General features: G+C 35.8%; 1 protein-coding gene across 4 annotated transcripts in view; it reads left to right on the forward strand.

The window, feature by feature from the left end:
• Positions 1 to 25,180, forward strand: part of LOC136036316 (uncharacterized) — a 106,729-nt gene that overhangs the window by 42,559 nt on the left and 38,990 nt on the right. For all 4 annotated transcript variants that reach the window (XM_065718467.1, XM_065718469.1, XM_065718470.1 and 1 more), the window contains exons 4-5: positions 13,790 to 14,098; positions 15,203 to 16,147. In XM_065718467.1, the coding sequence (XP_065574539.1) occupies positions 13,790 to 14,098; positions 15,203 to 16,147 (1,254 nt within the window). The remainder of the gene's footprint in view (positions 1 to 13,789; positions 14,099 to 15,202; positions 16,148 to 25,180) is intronic.

Here is a 25,180-nt window from a genome sequence, read left to right on the forward strand (position 1 = left end):
TGCTAATATGATTCAGTAGGCGTAAACTTTGACTAACCCACATTTGTACTAATATCTAGGGGTGTCAATTCACGAAAATTTAGTGGAGGGGGGGATGTTCAAAATCTCGGAAGGTATACATTTTTCTGTGTTTCGATTTTCTGGTATTTTTTTATTATCCAAAACATTCTCGAGAAGTGAAGTTAGGTTAATCTTAATGAAACATATCCAAATATGATGAAAATATAATACTTTAGAAACAAAATTATGGAGATTACAATACAGTATTATGGAAAGCAGCCCGCCCAGAACGTATTATATCAAATACCTAATCAATCACCTCTATATGTTAAATATTTAATTGAAATATACCTGCATCATGGTGTTTCTCACTAGCACTAAGCTAATTATAACCAATTGCAGACATACAAACCGGTTTTTCTCAGATGGAACAGAGCAAACTTCTTGATTGTGGTCTAGATAATACACAAGTACTAATTTTCTCAATGAAAATACAAAAATAAATATTTTTCAAAATCTATAAGAGGGGGGGGAGGCGATTTTTGCGTGACGAGCTTATTGACATTCTTCTGGGATTTAAAACAATCTTAGCGACGTGACGCTATCTATGTCGTGCTGATCACCTTTACTGGCAGACCTCCAGGGAAGAATATTTGTCAATAAGGTATATCCAGGGATCAGTCGTCACGTGGACTGAACTTCCTACAGGATCAATGTTCGACTTCTCAAACAGACGTTAAGTAGTTTTAAAAACGGTAAGTGCCGGGATTGTCAACGTCTCACCAATACATCATTACGTATCTATGGGTGTGACGAATCTTTCTATACGAAAAAATCCCTCATACAGACTGCCCTCATGAAGAAACTTGGAGTGTATGCAGGAGTATATAGATAAAGAAGCGTCAACTGGTGATCAGTTAGAAACTAGACCTCCGTTGCCTGTGCAACGGGAAGTGTTGCAGCAACTGTGCCCTGTTCCTTAGGGCACAGTTGCGGAGTAACACGTGCAACTGTGCCCTACGGGACACAGTTGCGGAGCAACAGTCTCCATTATGTCCTTCAGAGGACATTTTTCTAATGCGGCTTCGATTGTTATCTTGAAGCATCTTTGATATGGTTTTATTTCGAGCTCCTACTAAACTGAGTTTGGTAAAATGTTTAGCTGGTCCAGAAATAAACGAGAATAACACAATAACACAGTTGACAATTTTGAATATTTATAGGATGGATAATTACAATTTCAAGATAAACCAGAATTTCTTTAAATAATTGAAACTAGAAATCAAATTTAACCTTTAGAATTTGTCCTGTACAACAGAATAATACGATACAAATTAAACCACAGTTTGCACTACATGAATAATGACAACCAAGAAACTAAAATAAGAAAAAGTTCAAATATCAAATACAGCAAAACTTAAATTGTGGTAACTGAAATATGTGACTGCAACACCACACTTAGACACATCGCTATCCGTATACACATGGTCGATGATTGTTCCATTCTTTGTGGTTGACTGTCTGATCAACTGTTGATACCCTAATTGCTGAAAAGCCGAAACTATGTTTCCTTTCGCTGCATCAACGTTAAAGTCACCTGCTACGATGACTTTTTTACAATCAAGTTTTTCTTTCAAGTCCACAATATGTCCAACTTCATTTTGTAAAACAGATTCCGATGTACTCGGAATATAAAACAAACAAAAATTGGCAAAAATTGGAAATTGCTCCGAGGACATGACAACACTTCTAAATAGAAAACCTACAGAAGGAATTTTATATCCGGAAAACTATTGCAAGTTCCAGTCTTATGGGATCGAGATCTGTCGAACCGCGTTGGAAAAAAAAATTCTAGCTGGCCCAGAACCGAAGTTACCTCTAGAACGTCGAAACTTCGGAAATTATTTCTAAGAGAACGAAGCAACTTGGTATAAAGAACACTTCACTTCTTCTTGCATAACTTTCATAGCACTACTCGATAAAAATAAAATAGACATAAAAATCGAAAATTTAAGAAAATTTCAAAAAATCGGAACGAGATTGACTTTTCCGGAATTATTTCCGGGAAATCTATAAGAGCTATGGAATTTCATGCTTCAGTTCTCGAAAACATCAATAAAAGTTCTATATGAGTTCATAATTATTTTATCTCTAAAACGTTTACTTCCGAAACTAGGGCCGTCTTAACTTGACGCCAATTCGAAGTATTATGTTTCGAGACGCATATTTCGGGAATTATTTCCGGGAAATCTGAAAGAGATACGGAAATAACGTCTTATAGTTTTCTGCTTAACTTTTGATGGTCTAAACTAGGAAAATATAAAACAAACCAAATTCACCAAAAAATTAAATTGCCCCGAGGGCATGACAAAACTTCCAAATAGAAAAACCCAAAGAAGGAATTTTATTTCGGAGAAACTATTGTAAGCTCCAGTTGTTAGGAGATCGAGACCTGTCGAACCGCGTTGGAAAAAAAAATTCTAGCTGGTCCAGAACAGAAGTTACCTCTAGAACGTCGAAACTTCGGAAATTATTTCTTAGAGAACGAAGCAACTTGGTATATAGAACACTTCACTTCTTCTTGCATACTTATCATAGCACTACTCGATAAAAATATAAGAAACATCAAAATCGAAAATTTGAGAAAATTCCAAAAAAAATCGGAACGAGATGGACTTTTCCGGAATTATTTCCGGGAAATCTCTAAGAGCTACGGAATTTTGTGCTCCGGTTCTCGAAGAGACAAATGAAAGTTCTACATGAGTTCAGCATAACTGTATTTCTAACAAGTTTATTTCCGAAGCTAGGGTCGTCTTAACTTGACGCCAAACATCGAACGCAGAGTTTCTAAGAAAAAAATGGTTTTATTTTTTTATGGAAAACTGTTAGAAATTTTAGGAACTTCTCTGGAACTTTTTTACTCTGTTTCACGTTTCCCTTCCCTCTGAAAAATCTCAAATTTTTAACTCTTACCACTTCGGAGCTACAGGTTGCTGATCACGGTAAAAAAAAAAAAAAAAAAAAAAAAAACTACGAAAGCAGTAGTGTTGCTCCGCAACACAATTAGAAAGCCCGCCTAGCAGTCTAAACTCGCCAAACACCAACATATCGTCATGTTTTTGCGATTGTATCTATATTTTCTTATGCTGTACATATAATCCCCCTATTTCTTGCGTTTTTCTGCCTGAACAAAATTCTGTGTACACATCTGTAAAATCCTATGGCTTTGTAGGTTAAATAGAGGTTTGTCTTTCTCAAACCAATCATCTGATCGGTTTGTCTCCTAATCCATTTCTCCATGACACAAAAAAAAGTCAAAGACAGTCACAAGTAACACAAGGGGGTGTTAAAGGACTATAATTCGGACAATAATATTTTCTTGGAAAAATTCCAAGTAACATGGTCAAAACAACGTGACATGAAAATACTACAACAAATCTCTTTAATTACAATTTTACCTGCAAACCTATCAACTGACTTCTATTTACGTGGTTTATACACCAAACTGCGTTTCCTTTGATAAATAAAATGAAATGAGAGCCTATAGATAAGGGGTAAAACATACTTAAAACAGTGAACTAGTATATAGCAATAAAAGACTAAGTATTATGGCTTCACGCCCAGAAAGCTTTACCAACAAAGAAAAGAAAAAAACTACACCGTAGAGCTAAACCCTACAAGAAAATGAAATTGAAAATAACAATGTTATTTAACATCATCAAAAGAAATTAACAATAAATGTAAATAACAGCACATTAAAATAACAAAAAAAAGAAAGAAGGCATCAGACAACAGCTTTTAAGATGGGAGTTCGATAGTTTTTTTTTGGTTTATAGAGTGAGTGAGACAGTGGCGACTCTGACCTCTCTTGCGCTCGGAACAAAATCATTATTACCCCCCCCCACGCTGTCTCCCAAAAATTTTCAGGCCAAATTTTATAAAATTTTCATTTAGTAACAGAATTTTGCCAGCTAGGCCCCCTACTTCATTTTAATAAAAGCAAAATGATTACAACTATACGATGGTTAGGTTTGCATACGAGCGTTGAAATAAATCTTCTTTTGGATGAACTTATCCAAAAGTTTTCATCAAATAAAAATTGTTAACTCATTTTTTAGCATAAGCATGTTTACCATTCGGAATCTGACTGCTGCCAAATTGCTTGATTCCTGCTTAAATTTACCTAACAGAGCGTAGCCCCGGCTTTTCCTTTTTGTGGTTTATTTAACTGTACCATTACAATTAATCTCTTCCTGTAATATAAGGAAGGGTTTTGCATAGGATAGGATTCCTTCCTTGTTCCATTACAAATTGTCAGATTTGAAATATGTGAGGAAAATTAAAGCTTTTGTATACAACTCGTCTTCATTTTGAATTGTTTCCTCTTTAACTCATCGATTTTTGTGTCAAATACGGGGTTTCAGGAATGTAATTATTCAACAGCTGGTGCAAAAAATTTTCAAAATCAAAATAAATTTCTAATTTTTCACATGGTTGAGACAGATGTAACATATATTATTATATGTCACTCTATGCAGTTTGGTCTCGGAAGTCCAAGAAATCCCTAAGCGCTCCTTCTCGAGATTGCTCTAGTATGAGTCTCAGCATGTCTATTATCATTATTTAGTCCATGTAAATGTCCTCCAAAGGTAAATTCTCATGTCATAATTTTTCAATTGAGGCTCTTCTAAAATCTCTATCTAGGGTTTATGTCCCCTACCCCCCTCTCAGTGCAATTATGCATATTAATAGAATCCTCCGTGTTCATCAGTCTTTCAGGCATAGGCGGGGAGAAGGGAGGTGTCGCCTCTCTGCACCTTTTCTTAACTTTTTTGTGAATATGTTTCTTCCAATAGGGAAGGTTAGGACGTGGGCTCCGTGCTACATCACTGCTTATTCACGTTAACTTGAAGAAGTGTTCATTTAAAAGTTAAAGGATGTTAGCCATACAAATGGCCTTTCCCATTCTTCAGGTGCCGTTCCCCCATAAAATGAACTTCTGGACTCCCCACCATAAAAGATGACTTGCAACTGTTCAATATAAATAAATAAGTCTCACCTTCATAGAGTCGTTCAAGTGAAGATATCAAATTATTACCTGTAACAATTCTTCAGTTTATACGGACGTATATGATTGCTTAATGGTAGTTGGAACCTAGTAAAGAGCTAACCACGGCCCATACGTGAAAAATCTAAAAACATTTTGCAAGAGATCATGTGATGGTAAATATATTTCTGTCAATGCTTAGTCTAAAATGGCAGCTCTTATCAAGATCTACCTTCCAAATGTTTTATCATGAGTAAAAAAGTTTTTGAGGGAGCCTGAAACCGCTCAAAAATTGTGTCAGATTGAAAAATTTTCCTCGAGACTGTCATAACTTAATTAAACAGTTCGTGGTAAGAAAGGAGTGATCTGGCTCATTAGTAACCGAAATTCTCAAAACGAAATTTTGATACCAGTAGATATATCAAAAGATTTGGATTTCTATGCTGATTTCAAATATATAGGTTTCATTAAATTTAGTTTTACCCATTAAAGGTTACTACCCTGCGAAAATTCGCTTGATTTTCGAAAAAAAAGGAGAAGCATCCCCTGAAACTCATAGAATCTTAATGAGAATCACACCATGAGATTCAGCGTATCAGAGAACCGTAATGTAGAGGTTTGAAGCTCCTATCTGTAAAAGTGTAAAATTGGTATTTATTGCCTTTGTTGTTTTTTCCCAGGGATGATCGTATCGACCCAGTGGTCCTAGAATATCTAGAGAGTGCTCATTTGAACAAAAATTTAAAGTTCTAGTGCCCTTTTAGTCACCTCTCCCACGTCCTCTTTTTTCTCGAAATCGTCCGATCAAAATTCTGAGATAACCATTCAGTTCAGCATAGTTGAAAGGCCGAATAGCTCTGCCTCTGGAGATATCATGACTCCCCCCCACAGCCCTTGGGTAAAGGTCTTTGTTATAAAATTTTCCCATTTTTTACGCATAGTATTTGTTATTGGGAAGTATGCGTACATATTTCGCGTGGGGGGTGGGCGAAGTTTCTAGGGATTGATTTTTTCAAGGGAAATTTTACAATGGAGGAATTTTCCATTATTGCTAAACGAAATTCTTCTTATGCATTGCTTCTTCTTTGCCGACTCAATTTTACATGCGGAGATGTTAAGGGTAAATGTTTTTTTTTAAGTACTAAAAGACTTTAAAGTAAAGAGCGAGGTGCTGAGGAGGGGCAACCCCTTCATACACGTAATAATTTCTGTTCATTTTAAGTTTTAGTGTTGCTCCTTACTTTCAGTTGAAAAAACTTTTTTTTTTATTTAATCTTTAATAGGGGCTATCGATTCCCCATGTTAAAAATCAAAGAAAATTGTATTTTAATCTGGCCTATTTTTTCTGTTCATTTCATTAGCGCTAGCTGCTTACTAAATGGTGGTAAGTGTGGAATTAGGATCTCCATAGATGTTTTTTCCCTATTTGCTTGTTGTGAAAAAATTATGCCGTCGCCAAAATGAAGGGCCATATGGCTTTAAAAATTTCTATTTTTTGTACAGTTTCCAAAATTATTCTCGCTCTCTGAGACTAGTAAAAACAAAACTAGTATTAAAAACAAAGCAGTAGTAAGTAAAAACAAAAACTAGTAGGCTGTTGAAACCTCTCTAAAAGATACCCTGTCAAAGAATTAATAAATGTACAATCAGTTAGTCTCCTTGGCATCGTGCAAGGCATTTTGTTCTATTCAATTTATTAGTTAGAAATTAGTCATAGCGAAGTTAACTCCTCTTAAAAATAAGGTTTTCCTGAACAAGCTACTGAAAAGAACAGCTGAGAAAAATATCAATGAATTTAAACTGAATTTAACTCCTCTTAAAAATAAGATTTCCCTGAACAAGCAACTAAAAAAGAACAGCTGAGAAAAATATCAATAAATTTAAACTGAATTTAACTCCTCTTAAAAATAAGGTTTCCCTGAACAAGCAACTAAAAAAGAACAGCTGAGAAAAATATCAATGAATTTAAATCATCAAACTCTACACTATTAATCAAGTTATTTGAAGGTTATACAAAATTCAGGCACCTTTGATGCCTCAGAGCTTTTAAGCGTGAAAGTTTTAATCGGGCTAATGTGGTTTCAATTTGGTGTTATCTTAAATTAAATAGTGAAAGTAGCAACCAAAAAAGCATGCTATTATTTAGCGTCTGTTGCTCTCATTGGCATTACTAAAATATGGGAAATAATTTTGCCTAAATTTGTTTCTCTTTGAATTATTTGAATAATTAGTTTTAGTTGCATTAGTCCATTTTTAATTTATAGCGGTACGCACTGAAATTTTCTATATTAATTTCTTTTACGTGTAAAATATTACCTTAAGGTTTCATTCAAACCAAAACATGAAGAGATTTATTTACAGAAAAAAAACAAGAACACGATTATACACAGGGGCTCAAAAGAACGGTCTATTTGTATAGAATGCTTCGTTTGTATTAGTAAAAAAAAAAAAGAAAAAAAGCGGAGTAAGTCGACAATGGATGTTGCCCAGTGGACGGTAAAGTCGAAGTGGACGGTAAAGTGTAAATAAATATAAGATAACCCATCATCAAAGGCAAATAATATATTACATTAATTTCTTCTTTAATAGTGAACGGCTATGCGAATACTTTATTTATTGTTCAGTTTTAAAGTTAGTAGCTATAAATTGTACATGGTATCTTATTGAAGGTCTAGCCCTCTTACCGTTTACTTAAGGGTGTCTATACGTTCCAAAACGTTCCATACGAATACGTATGTCAATTTTAAAAATATTTGTTGCACTCTGAATATCAAAAGGCCTGTGTGATACATTCAGATCTTAAATTTTATTAATATTTTCATAATGTTTGTTGATATTTGTAAAGTTTCTGTCAAACTGTTCGTGGTAACAAACTGTAAGTAAGGAGCGACATGGCCCAATGAGAATCAATATGATCGAATGGCATCAATAATCCTAAAAACTTGGGACAGGGCTCATTTGAACGGAAATCAAAAGTTTTAGGAAACTTTATAAGTAACCAAAAAGATTGGAGGGCAACTAGCCGCCCTTTCTCGCACCTTTTCCCCCAAAGACATCCGATTAAATTTTGAGATAGCCATTTGGTCCAGGATAGTTGAAAGGTATAATAATTATTCTTTGGGGCTGACATCACCCCCCGTAGTTCCTGGGGATAGGACTGTAAGCTATGCAATTTCCCCATTTTTCACATATTGTATCTGTTATGGGAAATATATGGACATTTTTGGGGGGATTTCCACGGAGAGAATTTTTCGTAAAGGAAAGTTTACTGGGGAATTTTTCGGGTAAATAATATACGGGAGAGGGAAGGGGATATCCTGGTATTGACTTAAAACGAGCAGAAATTATTTCGTATATGAGGGGACCTGCCCCTTCCTCACCCCTTGCTCTTTATCTTAAACTTTGACATTTTTCACAATTTCATAACAAAGACTGCTCAACACAAGGGCCGTCAAGTTAGATCGAGAAGCATTTTTAAAGATTTAAGACTTTAGCGTAAAGTTCTAGGGTTGAGGAAAGGGCAACCCCCCTCTTATATGGAATAATTTCTGATTCTTTTAAGTTTCAATTTTGCTACTTACTTTCAGTTGAAAAAAAAACTTTTTTTTTCACTTCTTCAAGAAATTCCCATGAAGGAAAGTACCAAGAATTTTTTAGCTCGATCCGGAGAGATTTGATAAGGATGGGGAAACTAATAAAATTAGTAATTTGAGATTATCTTAAATAAGATTCTTGTAAGGGATGGCAATTTTAAGAAGGGAAAAAGGAAAAAACGTATTTTAATCTGTAAAAAACCTGTCACTTAAGTCATTTTACACGCAGAACATCACAATGAAGGTGAAAATTCATTGTTTGTATAATTGCTTACATTGGCTTTTAAAAATATTTTTCTTCAGTTGCCAGGTCAGGTGTATTCTCATGCACCAATATATGGAGAGAAAAAAATGTTCTCATTCACTATACCAGCAAATGCCCAATCTCTACTATAAGGGTTGTTAGATATGCGAAAAAAGAACTTCACTTCTCGACAGAACTTGAGTGTGGTGGCTATAAGACACAAGTACTTAGAAAATAAACACATTTTCTTTGAGAACTATATTAAGATCTGAAACAGACCTTGAACTAACTCGTTCATTCATTTTCAATTCATTCATTTATTAATGTTGAGTTACGTTTTTAACATTTATTTATTATTTAACAATATTTTTTATTAGAATTATTCAACAAAATTTTTATTAGAATGATATGCGAAAAAAGAAGTTCTACGGTGCCTAAGTAATGTTTTCTAAGACATTTTGATTTCTACCTAGTCGAGCTTCGAAATGTACTGATATAGCAAATGAAATCTATTTTTTTTAAATTTATTGATGCATGCACTCAAAGCTCTATAGTTACTTGGCAAATAAAAAAAAAGACCTGTAAAACCAGTGCAACTCACGAAACCAGTATCGAATCTTCATCCAAAAGAAAATTTTTCATTAAGAACTATGCCCAAATATATATATATATGTCTTGACCTTATTAATTCTAATTGGCGAATGACCAATCCGTCAATAGGAATTTTGTTTGCACCATGTTTAGATCTACCGAAGACCATAATTCTGTCTTGGAAAAATTTAGAACTAAATGAATCGGCCATTTTTTGGATGAGTAGCATTTTATGAATTAAATCCTATTAACTTATCTATTCCTCATAATCATCGAAGTTTGAATGGTTTTCATCAGAATTTATACGACCGAATATTAGGTTTATAAATAAAACCTAGAAAATCAATCTGTCGTTAATGGAAAGTTAGCCCTTTCCTCGTTATTATCTTTAAGTATAAACGTAATATAATGCGTAACTTTAATATGAAATTAAAAATTTTATGTAAATATAAAACTATAATGCTTCGACAAGTTACTGATAATGCAAATGAAAAATTTTTTCCAAATTTAATCCAAATTTATTTTGGATTTTTTTTCCAAATTTAATCTGCACGACAGTGCTCAGCCGGAGAAAAACTGGAGAGTAATCTGTAAAAAACGTTTACTCAAACTTCTTGTATTTTTTGATATGCTCTTTCTGATAGTTCAAAATTTGACATAGCAGGTAAAGGTAAACAAAGCAACTGATAAAAAAAAGTGGGGTTATATGGCTTTCATTTCTGACATAGGCTTAAAATGGTATGATTGGTAAAAAAAAATGTGACTATAGATGACATGAAAATAAACCAACGGATTTAAAGCGAACTTTTTAAGGAAATTCCAAGCCTTAAAAATCATTTTGTAACCATCATCATCGGCTGATTTTTACTCCTTTTGAATTTATACAAGAAAAAAATCAGATTTTGTACTCTTTCTTTTGTGCCAGATTTTGACATATCAGCAAAAGATCAATCCTACAGCTGATAAAAAAGGTGGGGTTATATGGCTTTCATTTTTGACACACGCTTAAGAAATAGTATGATTGGCTAAAAAAAATGTGACGATACATGTCATGAAAATAAACTAACGGAATAAAAGCACACTTTCTTAGGGAATTCCAAGCCTTAGAAATCATTTTATAAGCCTCAGCATCGGCTGAATTTTACTTCTTTTCATTTTTTCAAAAAAAAAAAATAGGTCTTTTGTTAAAATTAGTTTTTTGCTCTTTCTAATGATTCAAAATTTGACATAGCAGGAAAAGGTAAATACAGCAACTGATAAAAAAGGTGGGTTAATACGGCTCTCATTTCTGACATATGCTTAAGGAATAGTATGATTGGTTAAAAAAAGTTAGGCGACAGATGTCATGAAAACAAACCAACGCAGTTAAAGTATACTTCTTAAGGCCATTCCAAGCCTTACAAATCATTTTTTAAGCCTTAGCATCTACTAATCGTCGCAAAGTCAAAGGGCTAATTAGAAAATTTCCCCATTGCCATAGGTAACTCTCAAATATATCAAATTACTCAAGTGTTATTTCCTTAAAATTTGGGTAAAAAAGGATGGGGGATCTTGAATGTGTCTACAGTTCGAAAAGCTAACGAGAGGCTAATTTAAAATTAGGAAAAAATACTTGTGTAATATTTTACTAATTATTAAGCCCGTGATTAACTGAACTGATGGAACTCGAAAATCCCATGTTAAAATTGAAAATTTATATTTAAAAAGTACTCAAGTATTCATTGGCGGAAGATACCGCTTTTAATATCAGGCCGTAGCTTCTTGAAGATGCTACAAAATATTTGCTAGGATTTTGCTCTATTTCCTCTAATTGCTTAGAAATCTTAGAAAATGTCTAGCTCTTTTTCACAAGTGTACTCTATGAAGGATATTGCTTTTAGAACAAAATCGGTACTATCTTGAGCAAAAGACAATAACCCGTAAGATGATTGCAGCCATTTTTCGATGTATTTTCCTGTTTTCGAACAGTCCCATAGAATATTTTCAGCTATCTGGAATTTTTACAAGTTTTTTGCCAGAAAGAATTGTTTAAGATCATTGATAGCACCCCTAGAGACCAGATTGACAAGCTGGTATAATTAACCTGCTATTTCCGCCAATGAATAAGTGCTATTTGAAGGGTTTTTGATAATCGACTGTCTCTAGAGAATTGAAAGACAGAAGGCTACCCTAACTTCAATTTCGAACCTCGATGTTTTCAAGTTTACTTAATCATGGTCTTAAGCAAAATTCCGTCTGCTCAATGTATCTTTAGCATTAATAATACATTTCCTGTGTCGGCAAAGTTTTCAATCAAAGAAGGTAACGTATCAGAGAGCTTACAAAGCTGTAAAATAGCTCAAATGATATTATCTTTTAGCAAATTTTTTACTTTTCTTGGCAGGTTTGCTGGAACATTTTGAGAAGTAAATTCTGCTCCGTTCAATCAAAAAGAAACAAGATTCATATTTTCTATTGATGTTATTTGTTAAATATGGTTTCTAAGTTTGTTAAGTCTTAATATCATCTCCATCTCTGGGACAAAACAGGAGAAGCCAAATAATTTTTCTAAGATTTCTGAGAAAGTAGGTGTAGGCTTTTAGTCGGTTCTCTTATCAAGGCTAACAAGACCACCCAATCAATTCTAACTAGTTTGGCCACACAAACTAAACACATTTATAATGATAGAAGTAGAGTAATGCTGTAACGACGACAGTATAGATCAGTAACTTTTCCTCTTTAGCTTGACTGAAAAATACTGTTCATTGGAACAATAATTTGTAAATAGGGTCGTTTTTAATTCTATAGTGCAGCCATCTACATGCTTCTTAATGGAAAGTTTTCACTGACGATTATACATATCCTGTTAGTATTAATGCTAGACGTGATTCTTGGGCGTTCTAATTTGGTCCTTTCTTGTCTATAATGTGAATTTGTTGTCGTCACTCTAATTTCGTTATAATTGTTTAACAGTTTTCTATTCATGTCACAACGCCTCTTTTAAGAGAATTTATCTTTTTTCTTGAATGACCAGAAACATGAACTTACCGCTCTTTGATTGAATAAAGTTCTTTTTACAAGAAGCTGTTTCTGACTATTAATGTCCTGCTTCACTAAATTTTAGTTATCTTGGAATTTCAAATTTAAAAAAATTTCTTATCAAAAGCCAAACTTCTAACTTAAATTTATTGTGCTCCTTTCGAGTTTTCTCTGGATCGTTGAAAACAGCATATTCAGTGAATTCTTCCTTTAGCTGGCATTTTAGTTAAGAGAATGAACATTTTGAATGCAAAATCAAAAAGGTCTGCTAAATCGAACCAAATTTTGCAGATAATTTCATTGTTGTAAAAACTGATTTTAAAATTACAGATAATTTTAAAATAAACTTTCTTTTTAGCAATATCGCTTGTCTTTTTGTACCCTATAAAAACTTAAAGTCTTAGGGTATTAAAACTTAATATTATTATTAGCTTCTTTCTGAAGACCACTGTCGACTCGAACTGCATATTGGGGAATTCTTCACAGTTCTGGAACTACAGGAACGCTATCCTTTTCTGTTCTTATTCCGTTCGGTAAAAAAAAGTTCTTTATCGATGTTGTCCACTATGTTAGTACATTAGGTCCTTGTCCAGAAAGCTCCAACAAAGGGGAAGCAGGGGTCCGTAAAGAAGGAGAAGGTTAGTGTTATTGATTTTAGTTAAGGAGCATGGAGCATCTGCTATTCTAAGAATCAACAAAGCTGGTGGCTGTCACAAAAGCCGATAGATTGATCGTTTTTGTCTTTATCTTTATCTTGTTTTTGATAGAATATAGCAAACGTGGGTGCCCGCAAGAGAGAAGGTGCGCATATCCTTCACCCTTTAGAAGTTCAAAACTACAAATAGTATGACATTTTTGAAACTTAAAAGCATTGACAACGTTTGACATTGACACAAACATGTCTGTTTAAGCCTCTTCCTCCTCCTCCCTAACCGATTTGTCCGAGGGTTTGCCTGACAATAGGAAAGTTTATGTGGTTTTCTGACATAGCTGTTACAGAAGTAAAAAATAATATATCTCAAACAGATGGATTAGTAGAACACAATGTCAGTAAGATTTTTCTTGTGTAAGTGTTTTTAAGGTGTACCATACTTGAGCCGTTTTATCCGTTTGATGTTTGAGTTTGAATGTTGAAGTTTGCTTGCGAATCACATATTTTTTTAAATTAAATCCTAATATCCAAGTATCACAGCATTATGAGTTATTGACCAAGTACAAAAAAGTCTTGCCATAATTTTATATTTCCCATAGAACTTTTTTTAGACAAAAGTAACGAAAGTGTTTTTTTTTTTGTAGGAAATGTAAACCTTCACACGACCATTGATGACCAAATGCATCCACCTGCAGCAGTACCACCTCAAAATCGTCTGCCTTTCCATCATCGAATTAATAACAGAGGGCCTCCAACACAGAATGTGTTGCCTTTTGAAGCTATCCCTTTAGAACCTGCAAATGTAAACAAGAGGCCTTTTAATCCTAATGGAATTCCATTGCCGGTTCAAATAGTGCCTCAAAGGCCAGGTATACTTCCTGGTCCGAGGCCCCAGGGACCTGTCACAATACCACTTCGACCGCCTGTGAGGGTAACTCCACCTCCTTTACCTGGTAAGTATTGTTTCTTGCTTTGATTTTAGTCAGCAGAAAAAAAAATGTTGATTCCTTTTTCGTATTTATTTAAGAAAAAAGTTAATATACGGTTGCGAGACGTGGGCTCTGAAAGTAAGTGACATCGAAGCTCTAAGTTTGTTCGATCACACCTGTCTGAAAGCCGTTGGTATCAGACTTAACGAGTGAATGAGAAATTTGGACCTGCGGAAGAAGCGTCAACTTGAGCTTGACATTAGTAGCGCGATCAAACAAAACTGGCTCTGTGGTTCGGCCACGTCCTGAGAAGAGCTGAAAGTACTTTTGTCCACAAAGCTAATAGAGGAAGAGACAAGTGGTGAAAATAAGAAAACATGAATGAGTGGTGTTAAAGCCAAGTTGGAACCGCAGGGTGGATTCAGAAAGTATGAAAGGATATGGGACGGGTCCTGGCATGAACTGGTCGAGCCACTCGCGAGAGACAGATGCTCTTGGCATACCACCATGAGGGAGCTGTTGGATGCCAGGAACAGCTTACGCTTACGGTTGTGCCCTATTTCAATTAAGTAAGTACTGGGCATGTATAGCAGGGGCATTTTGGGTTCTCTCTTTAATGCAGTAGCGCTCCTGCATATTCTTTATTCTTAACCTTTTTTCGGGATGATAAATTACTACACTCCATCAATTCGCGTTTTTTATTTCAAATATTGTAATTTTTTCCTGTTTTTTATTTTGTTTTCCCTACACTGAAATAGCCAGGGACTATGAAATTTTTATTCCGCTAGAAATACCTGAGACTGAAATGGGTAGCTTTTATCATAGAATCCTAAGCTTTTCCCCTTTTTTTAGAATTTAATAAATGCTTGGAACTTCATTGTTTCATAGGTTCACCTTATATTCATAGGTATCTACAGCAAAAAATCTAGAAGGATGTTAAATAGGCGTCCGATAAAGCAGGATCGAAACTCCCAAAGTTTTGGTATTTTAAACCCGTTTATATCGGTTTCCACATATTTGATGTACTTCTTACGTTCTATTCTAATTACTATTGAAGGTTCATGAGTGATTCTTAATGGGGTATGTCCTTCCGTTATGTGTGTCTGTCTGAAATAATTTTTATTTTAGATCTGTTTGCATTTGCCATCTCAAATACTGAACGTTCAAAGCAAGAGATACCTAGCACATCTTCACCAATGCCTGTATCTACACAAGCCCCATCAACGTCAATTGAAAAAGAAGATGATGAAGAAGAAGTTAGTTTAGATGAATACTATCAGTTAACTGATGATCAAGGAGAACAAAGTGAGTCAAGTGATCAAGCTGATAATTCCAATGTAGTGTCTATTAGAGATAACGCTGAGGCTCTTAGTGAAAGTGTAGAAAACACTAAATCGTCACAGGATTCTGAATCCCCACTTCATACAATTAAAAGCGAAGTTGATGAAAGCACTGCTGAGATAGAAGACAAACAAAACATTTTTGAAGTTACAAATGTTGAAGAAAATTCTGGTACTCCCAACAAAGAAACTCAAGATACTAAGCAAGTTGATAACGGTTATAATGACACAGTTTACGAAGAAATACATTACGAATATGAAGACGAACCAGAACCATTTACTCCAGTGATTTCCCCAGTTATGGAAGTTACTAGTACAATATTCAGTACTATTACTTCAAGTACCTTATTACCTTCAATAGAAGAATTTAGTACTAGCTCACTAGTGACACCTACACAACTATATTCAAGTGTAGTTACTTCACTGCCAGATCCAGAGACTAATATCTACCCAGTGCCGTCAAACCCAGTTGCTACTGTAGTGAATGAACCCCGGCCTACGCCACCATTGCAGGTTAGGCCAGGTATGATTTTTAATGACCAAAGAGAATATTATGGAAGTGTTGGAGGGGCTGAATATACCCCAGATATGTTTTGGATTAACAAACAACAGTTAGAAGGAGATACTTTTGAATTAACACTTAATGCTGCACAGAATTTCGGCGGAGGAGGCTCGAATGGCGCTACTCAGACTTTCAGAATTCCTGCTCTTGGTAGACCTGTCATTGAACCAAGTAGGCTTTTTTTTTATTTTGAAATTATGTGTGCTAAAACGATTACAAATGTGAGAAGTAGTATCTGGAGCATGAAACTCCCTGGCTATGGCGACAAATCTTTCGATACTTAGGCTTATTTGCTTTTTAAAAGATGAACAACATACTATTTGGTGCACCTTTTAACGCTCACTCAAAATATAATAATCGCTATCTCCGCAAATTCTACTTTTAGCTTTTAAAGATACATTTAAAGTGACAACTTTGTTTCTTTTTTCTGATAGAACTTCAAGTATAATAATGGGTGTCCTTGCATTTTTGCCTGAGCCCCCCCCCCCAATAGGACCAGATATAGCCCTAGGTTGTATACAAATATTTGCTGTTGCTTTTTTTTTAATCGGCTCCATTTTGGCATAGTTATATAACTTTTGGTGTCAAACGTTCACAGAAATAACGCAAGCCTACATAAGGCTGCATTCGGGGGTGGTGGAGGGGTCTAAGAGTTTTACCCCCCCCCCCAAAAAAAAAAGAATTTGCCCGTCTCGTAGAAACATGACAAAAATGCATAAAAACAAACTTTTGATCCGTATTTGAAAGTTTTTTCGTACCCCCTCTGAAAAAAAATCCCCTTCCTCGCCGAACAAAATAGTGTGTATGCTTTTGAGCGCAAAGTATATTTGAAAAATTGTATATTAGTTTATTTGTAAAGATCGTTAAAATGTGTATCGTGTGGCATGCTCATCTTTATTTAGTGAATTATTTTAAAAAACCTTTTCCACAGAACAAGTTTTTCAAAGAAAAGTAAAGAGCTTCATTGAGCCAAGAATGAGCAGAAATAAAGTCAAATATCATCCAAGCGTAAAACTACCACAAATTACTATCAATAAACAAATGAAACTAAAAAACAACAACAGAAATTACAATAAATAGCTGAGTCAAACTCAAAACAAGCAAAAATTAACATAAGTAGCAATACGTTAGCTGATAAACTTCATACCTTCTCAAGACGAGAGCAGAATTTGCGCTTTACTAAAAAAAAAGCAACAACAAACAAACAAAAAAACAAATGACAGTGGATTGTCAGTTTAATTGATATGTACTGATATTTATTCCTTAAAGATTTAATATTTTTTTATTTATGAAAGTCAGAGAAATGAATACATTTAAAACTTTATTGTTTTCAGTAAAATTCAAATTATGCTCTGGTCTTGAGAAAGCATGGGGGTTATCAGCCCTAATCATGTTAGTTTTTGCTAGTTTTGAGTTTGAATCGGCTATATATTATAATTTCCGTTCGTTTTGAGTTTCTTTTATTTATTGATAGTGATTTGTGGTAATTTTACGCTTGGAATGTTATTTGACTTTATTTCTGCTCATTCTTGGCTCAATGGAGTTCTTTACTTTTCTTTGAAAAACTTGTTTTGTGGAAAAAAAATTTTAAAATTAAATTCTGTTCGTTATTTATTGACATCTTTTTCATGGAAGAAAAATAACATTTATCTTTTCATCCATAGCATGGATTGCTATTTGTATGTTGGATAAACTTTTTAAACCGTTTTGAATCCTGACACAAATAGTATTTTTTTTTGTATGGCACTTGGTATTAACCAATTGACATATAGCGATTGCAATTCTGTCGGTCTGTCTGTCGGTCCCGGTTTTGCTACCTTAGGCACTTCCAGGTAAGCTACGACGAAATTTGGCAAGCATATAAGGGATCGGACCAGATTAAATTAGAAATATCGTTTTCCTGATTTGACCATCTGGGGTGAGTGGGGGGGGGCGGTTATTTCGGAAAAAACAGAAATAATGAAGTATTTTTAACTTACGAACAGTTGATTAGATCTGAATGAAATTTGATGTTTGGAAGGATATCGTGTCTCAGAGCTCTTAGTTTAAGCCTGACCCGATCTGGTGACATTGGGGGGGGGGGGGTTGGGAGGGGGAAACCTAAAATCTTGGAAAACACTTAGAGTGGAGGATCGGGATGAAAATTGGTGGTGAAAATAAGCACAAGTCCTAGATACATGATTTAAATAGCCGGAACGGATCCGCTCTCTTTGGGGCTATTAGGGGGGGAGGGTTAATTCTGAAAAATTAGAAAAGATTAGGTATTTTTAACTTACGAACAGGTGATCGGATCTCAATGAAATTTGATATTTAGAAGAATATCGTGTCTCAAAGCTCTTATTTTAAGTCCCGACCGGATCTGGTGTCATTGGGGGGAGTTTGGGGGGAAACCTAAAATCATGGAAAACGCTTAGAGTGGAGGGATTGGCATGAAACTTGGTGGGAAAAATAAGCAGAAGTCCTTTGATACGTGATTGACATAATTGGAACGGATCCGCTCTATTGGGGGGAATTGGGGGGGGGGGTTAATTCTGAAAAAATTAGAAAAAATGACGTATTTTTAACTTACGAAGGAGTGACCGGATCTTCATAAAACTATATATTTAGAAGGACCTTGTAACTCAGGATCGGGATGAAACTTGGTGGTAAAAATAAGCACAAGTCCTAGATACATGATTTAAATAACCGGAACGGAGGGATTAGAGTGGAGGGATTGGCATGAAACTTGGTGGGAAAAATAAGCAGAAGTCTTAGATACGTGATTGACATAATTGGAACGGATCTGCTCTATTTGGGGGAATTGGGGGGGGGGGGGTTAATTGAAAAATTAGAAAAAATAATGTATTTTTAACTTATGAAGGAGTGACCAGATCTTCAAAAAACTTCATATTTAGAAGGACCTCGTAACTTAGATCTCTTATTTTAAATCTCAACCGGATCTAGCGTCATTGGGAAGGCCAGTTGGGGGGGGGGATCTTAGAAAATGCTTAAAGCGGAGAGATCAGGATAAAACTAGAAGGAAGAATAAAAACAAGTCTAAGATACGTGACTGACATAACCGGACCGGATCCGCTCTCTTTGGTGGAATTGGGGGGGGGGGGGGGGGGGGTAATTCGGAAAACTTAGGTATTTGTAACTTACGAACGGGTGATCAGATCTTAATGAAATTTGATATTTAGAATGATCTTGTGCTTTAAGGCTCTTATTTTAAATTCCGACCAGATCCAATGATATTGGGAAGAATTGGTGGGGAAAACCAGAATTCTTGGAAAACGTGAAAATTGGGGTATTTTTATCTTACGAATAGGTGATCGGATCTTAATGAAACTTGATATATGGAAGGATCTTATGTCTCAGATGCTCCATTTTCGACTCGAAATTGGATCCGGGGATAAAAGGGGTTGGAGGAGGGAAACAGAAATCTTGGAAAACGCTTCCAGTGGAAGAATCGGGATGAAGCTTGGTGGATAGAATAAGCAAATGTCTTAGATACGTGATTGACGTAACCGTACTGGATTCGCTCTCTTTGGGGGAGTTGGGGGAGGGGCTCAGTGCTTTGGCAAGTTTGGTGCTTCTGGAAGTGCTAGGACGATGAAAATTGGTAGGCGTGTCAGGGAGCTGCACAAATCGACTTGATAAAGTCGTTTTCCCAGATTTGACCATCTGGGGGGCTAAAGGGAGATGAGAAATTAGAAAAAATGAGGTATTTATAACTTACGACCGAGATACAGTTGCAGGAAAAGATATAGATGAAAATGAAAAAGTTTGTGATACCTTGGATGTGAAGGAAGATTTGTTTAGTGAGGAAGAATTAGCGACAGTACTAGAAGGATTAAAAAATAATAAGGCCCCAGGTGCTGATAGTATGATTAATGAGTTCCTTAAATATGGTGGCTCTGAGGTTAGGAATAAGCTACTGAAGATTATGAACATGATTTTTGAAAAAGGGGAAGTACCCAATGATTTTAGGAAAACCTTAATTAAACCACTGTATAAGAAAGGTGACAAGAGTGAATGTCGGAATTATCGAGGCATTAGTCTGGTCTCTGTAGGTAGCAAATTACTGAGTAATATGATACTTTTTAGACTGAGACATGCTGTAGACAAAGTTTTAAGGGAAGAACAATGCGGTTTTAGAAAAGGTAGAGGATGTGTCGACCATGTTTTCACTCTTAGGTTAATAATTGAGAAGTCCCTTCGTTGTCAAACACCTTTGGTCCTTAGTTTTATCGATTATGAGCAAGCTTTCGATTCTGTTGATAGAACAGCGTTAACAAAGGTCTTATCGTTATATGGTATACCAGAAAAATACATTAAAGTGATTTGCGCTATGTACGAGAATAATACTGCTGCGGTTAAGGTAGGAAATGAGGTTAGCAACTGGTTTTGTATTAAATCAGGAGTTAAGCAGGGTTGTGTTCTATCCCCCTTTATATGGATCATTTTGATGGACTTCGTCTTAAGGAGCACAGGAAAGGCAATTGGAGACCATGGAATCAAATGGGGAGGAAGAACGCTCCTGGACTTAGATTATGCTGATGATTTAAGCATATTAGATGAAAGTGTGAGCAAAATGAATGAATTTTTAGAGGTTTTACGAGTTCAGGGTGCTAAAATAGGCTTGAAAATTAATGTTAAGAAGACTAAGTCACTAAGGTTAGGAATAAGTGAAGATGAACAGGTGACCTTAGGTAACGAAAAGATTGATCAGGTTGGGAGCTTCAGTTACCTTGGTAGTATTATTAGTAAAGATGGTGGGAGCAGTGATGATGTTAAAAGTAGAATAGCTAAAGCTCAGGGTGTTTTTTCACAGTTAAAAAAAGTTTGGAAGAATAGAAAGATAAGCCTACAAACCAAGATTAGAATATTGGAAGCTACAGTGATGACAGTGGTCAAATATGGCTCTGAAGCATGGACACTCCGAAAAGCATATGAAAATTTACTAGATGTTTTCCAGAGAAATTGCCTACGGATTGTTCTGGGTACCCGGCTGACTGACCGTATTTCAAACAGTAGGTTGTACGAAAAGTGTGGTTCAATCCCGCTTTCTGGGGCTATAATGAAAGAAAGGTTGAGATGGCTAGGCCACGTTCTACGGATGAAGGATGACAGATTACCAAAGATTGTCCTTTTTGGCCAACCGTCTGGGGCTACACGGAAAGCAGGTCGTCCTTGTCTGGGTTGGGAGGATGTCATAAATAAGGATTTAAAGGAAATGGGAGCTTCCTGGGAGGGTGTAAAGAGGGAGGCTTTAAATAGATTAGGTTGGAGGAGGAGCGTGCGTAGCTGTGTTGGCCTCAGGCGGCTTGGTGCTGCAGTGAGTTATTAGTAGTAGTAGTAGTAGTAGTAGATCGGATCTTAATGAATTTTGATATTTAGAAGGACATCGTGACTCAGAGCTCTTATTTTAAATCCCGACCGGCATTAAGCCTCTGATTTTCCTTTTAAATCAATCTGTTGATTCTTAGAATTTTGTTAAGAGCTCATACCATATGAGCTTGGCTCTTGGCTCTTCTGACCTCGTCACAAGTGCCATATAAGCTCATAGCTCTTGTTAATTTAAATTTGTAGCTTCTGAAGTTGAGCTGAAAAATAAAACTTAATATCACTCACAAAAGATTCTATGTATGCTCTTTGACAACCTGGAAACCCTCTCTTTCTATTTATTGAAATTGTGAGAGTAGAAGTAGTAATAGTAGTATCCCCAAAAGTTTCAACTTAACACTCTCAGTCGTTCTCGATGTATTGCTGAGGTGTCTTATTGGCAACCATAAACACAATGCCTTTTGATTTATTGTAAAGCAACGTTTTTTTTAAGCGTAATGGGCCAGTTGCATAATTGTGGGGGGGTTGGCATGCCTAATATCTCTAAAGACATAGTTGCTGGACCGTCCTACTATGCTGAGCAAAATGCTGAGCTGCCTCAAAATTTTGATTGGATATGCTTGGAAAGCGAATGGGTTGAGGGAAGGACTGCTTGCTCAGTCTCTTTTTGTTCTTAAAAGGGCACCAGAAGTTTTAATTTTGAATCAAATTAGCCCCTTATAAAGTTTCAATGATATTTTGAGCTATTATATAGTTATGCTGCCAATGATATTGCTTATATGCTCCTTTTGAAAACCTGCATGCATACAATTTTTTGTTTAGTTGAAACTCCTAAACGTTCCCTATAAGCTTCATCTTAATACCCTTAGCGTCATTAGTTACAGTAGCTGTAGCGGTAGTATCAAAAGTATGCATACAGTGCCTTCTGGCTAGTTCAAAGTTCTCCACAATTTAATTTTAAGGATCTAATTAACAATATAAGTTGCTCTTCAGATTTTGCTTTGCTATGTTTTTGAAAGTCCACAGTCTCATAGTTTTTTATTGATTTAGTTCAACATCTGCCTAAATATTTCTTAAAAGCTTCACTTAATGCCATTAGCTTGCGCAGTAGCAATAGTTGTAGCAACATTAGTAGTAGTATGCGCACAGCATCTCTGGTTTCTTCATTATCCCCTTTCAATATACGCTTAAAGTTTCAGCTTTACACATACCATCAACCGCTCCTGAAGCATTTCTGATGTGTCTGCTTGACAGCCTGTGTTGGCATAGTGCGTTTTCAATTAATTCCATACAGTTTCCATGTATTCAGAATTTTTACCTCAATATCCTTAGTTTTAACAGCAATAGTAGTAGTAGTAGCAGTAAAATTAATTGCAGTAGCTTAAGCATTAGTGGCAGTATTAGTAAAAGAAGTAGTAACAATATTAACAGTAGCGGTAGTATGAGTGGAAGCAGTAGCATTAGGATGTAAATATTTTCTTTTGATTAGTTCAACGACCCTCACAACAAGCCCTGTTAGTTTCAATTTCACACACCAAAATGTTCCTAAGATATTACTGTTACACCCTTTTGACAACCTGCATACAAAGGGCGTTTTTTGATTCAGCTAATCTTCCCCCTCAAAATTTCTTGAAAATTTCGCCTTCATACCCTTAGAAATAGTTGTAATAGTAGTCACAATAGTAGTATTAATATTACTAGTAATAGTATTGAATAGCAGTAGTGCTACTAGCAGCAGTAGTATTAATCTATTGTCTTTTGGTCAGTTGAACATCCCTCTCATCATGTCCTCAAAGTTTAAATGCAATACAATTAGTTATTGCTATGACATTGCTGGTATGTCCCTTTGATAGCCTTTAGGTTCATATACTTCTTGGAATTTTCATCTCAATGCTCTTAGCCCTACAAGTAGTTGCAAAGTTCCAACTCCATACCCAAATCGATCCTTGAGATACGCTATTTTGACAATGTGCATGCACATAGCGTCTTTTGATTTAGTTCAGATTTCCTCTTAATGCTTTAAATGGACTAGTGTGGTAGTAGTGGTGGTGGTAGTTGTAGTAGTATCGTTTGCATGCAAATATTGCCTTTTTGATCATATGCCTTATAATTTCCTGAATTTTCTAATTTAAAATACTCAGTTATTCCTGTGTTGCGCCCTTTTGACAATCCGTACACACATAACATGTTTTGATTTAGTTCAACACTCCCTTCAACATTCTCGGACAGTCTCATCTGAATATCCTTTGTCTTCTTAGAAAGTAAAGTTCAAACACTTTTTCAATAACATATACTAGGTGTAAACAATGAACGAATTGCCTAACTAACAACCCTTGTTCTGAGGACTTTGGGGAGGTTGACACACCCAAAGACATAATTTTCGAACCTTTCAACAAGGCTGGATAAAACAGCTCTCTTAAAATTTCAATCGGATATGTTTTGGGGAATGATAGGCTTGGAGGAAGGGGGCTCATTACCCTCCATTCACTTTTGACTCTTAAAAAGGGCACTATAAGTTCCAACATCTAATCAAATGAGCTCCATCCAATCCAAAGTTTATAAGACTAAAGATTCCATAAAAACCTTATAGGACCCGGGCATACCACACAATCCTTGCTAAGGGCTGTGGGGGATTGTGTCCACCCTAAAGACGTTGTTATATGAATTTTGGACTAATGGTAACAAAATGGCCATCTTATAATTTTAATTGAATGTGTTTTGGAAAAGAGGATTTCAGGGGAGGGGGGTTAGTTTCTCTCCATCATGTTTGATTCTTAAAGGGGAACTAAAACTATACATTTCAAATCAAATGAGCTTCTTCTAAAGTTCAAAAGACGACACCTTCCATAAAAACCTTATATACCCCTGAGGCATAACTTACAACCCTTACCCCCAGACTCTGGTGGATTATTTCCACCTCAAAGGCCTTATTATATGATCTTTGGACTATTTTTGAACAAATGGTTATCTCAAAATATTTATCAGATGCATTTGTGGAAAATACAACGTAGAAGGAGGAGCGGGTACCCCCGAACACTTTGACTCCTAAAGGGGGAACTAAAGCTTCTGATTTCCAATCCAATGAGCCCCCTCTGGAGTTTATGTGACAACCCTTTCCATAAAAACCTTATTTGCCCTTGGGGCATAACTTACAACCCTTGCGCTGAGGGCTGTGGGAGGAGAATTGTCATCCTCAAAGACATAATTTCCAGACCTTTCTACTACACAGAATAAAAGGGCTATGTAAAGATTTTGATTAGTTGTGTTTTGGGAATCGATGGCCGTGGGGGGAGGGGGTTTGTTGCCCTCCAACCACTTTTGACTATTAAAAAGGCCCTTTCAATTTCCAATGGAATGAGTCTTTTTTTAAGCTTCTACGACAACAAATGGCCATCTCAAAATTTCACAAGCTTCTTAGGAAAATGCTAGGTGTAGGGAGGGGTGGGGGTACCCACTGTCTGGTCGCTTTGAATCTTAAAAAGGGTACTAGAACTTCTAATTACTAATCTAATGAGCCCATCCAAAGTTTATACGACCACCCTTTCTATAAAAAAGTTATATTATGTCCCCAGGGAATAACTTACATCCCTAAGGGCTATATTTGGGGGTTGTCACCCTAAAGGACGTAATTTCTGGACCTTTTAACTACGCTGAACAATATGGTTATCTCAAAATTTTGATTGGATGTGTTCGGGGAAAATGGTGGCGTGGGAGGGGGGTTAGTTGCCCTCTAATCACCTTCGACTATTAAAACAGGCACTAGCCTCTTCAATTTCCAATTGAATGAGCCTTTTAGAAGTTTCTACGACAAGGAACGGCCATCTAAAAATTTCTAAATTTCTATAACAAATTTCAGGAAAATACGAGGTGCGGGGGGGG

This window comes from Artemia franciscana, chromosome 15 (genome assembly GCF_032884065.1).
Source record: "Artemia franciscana chromosome 15, ASM3288406v1, whole genome shotgun sequence".
Lineage (NCBI taxonomy): Eukaryota > Metazoa > Arthropoda > Branchiopoda > Anostraca > Artemiidae > Artemia > Artemia franciscana.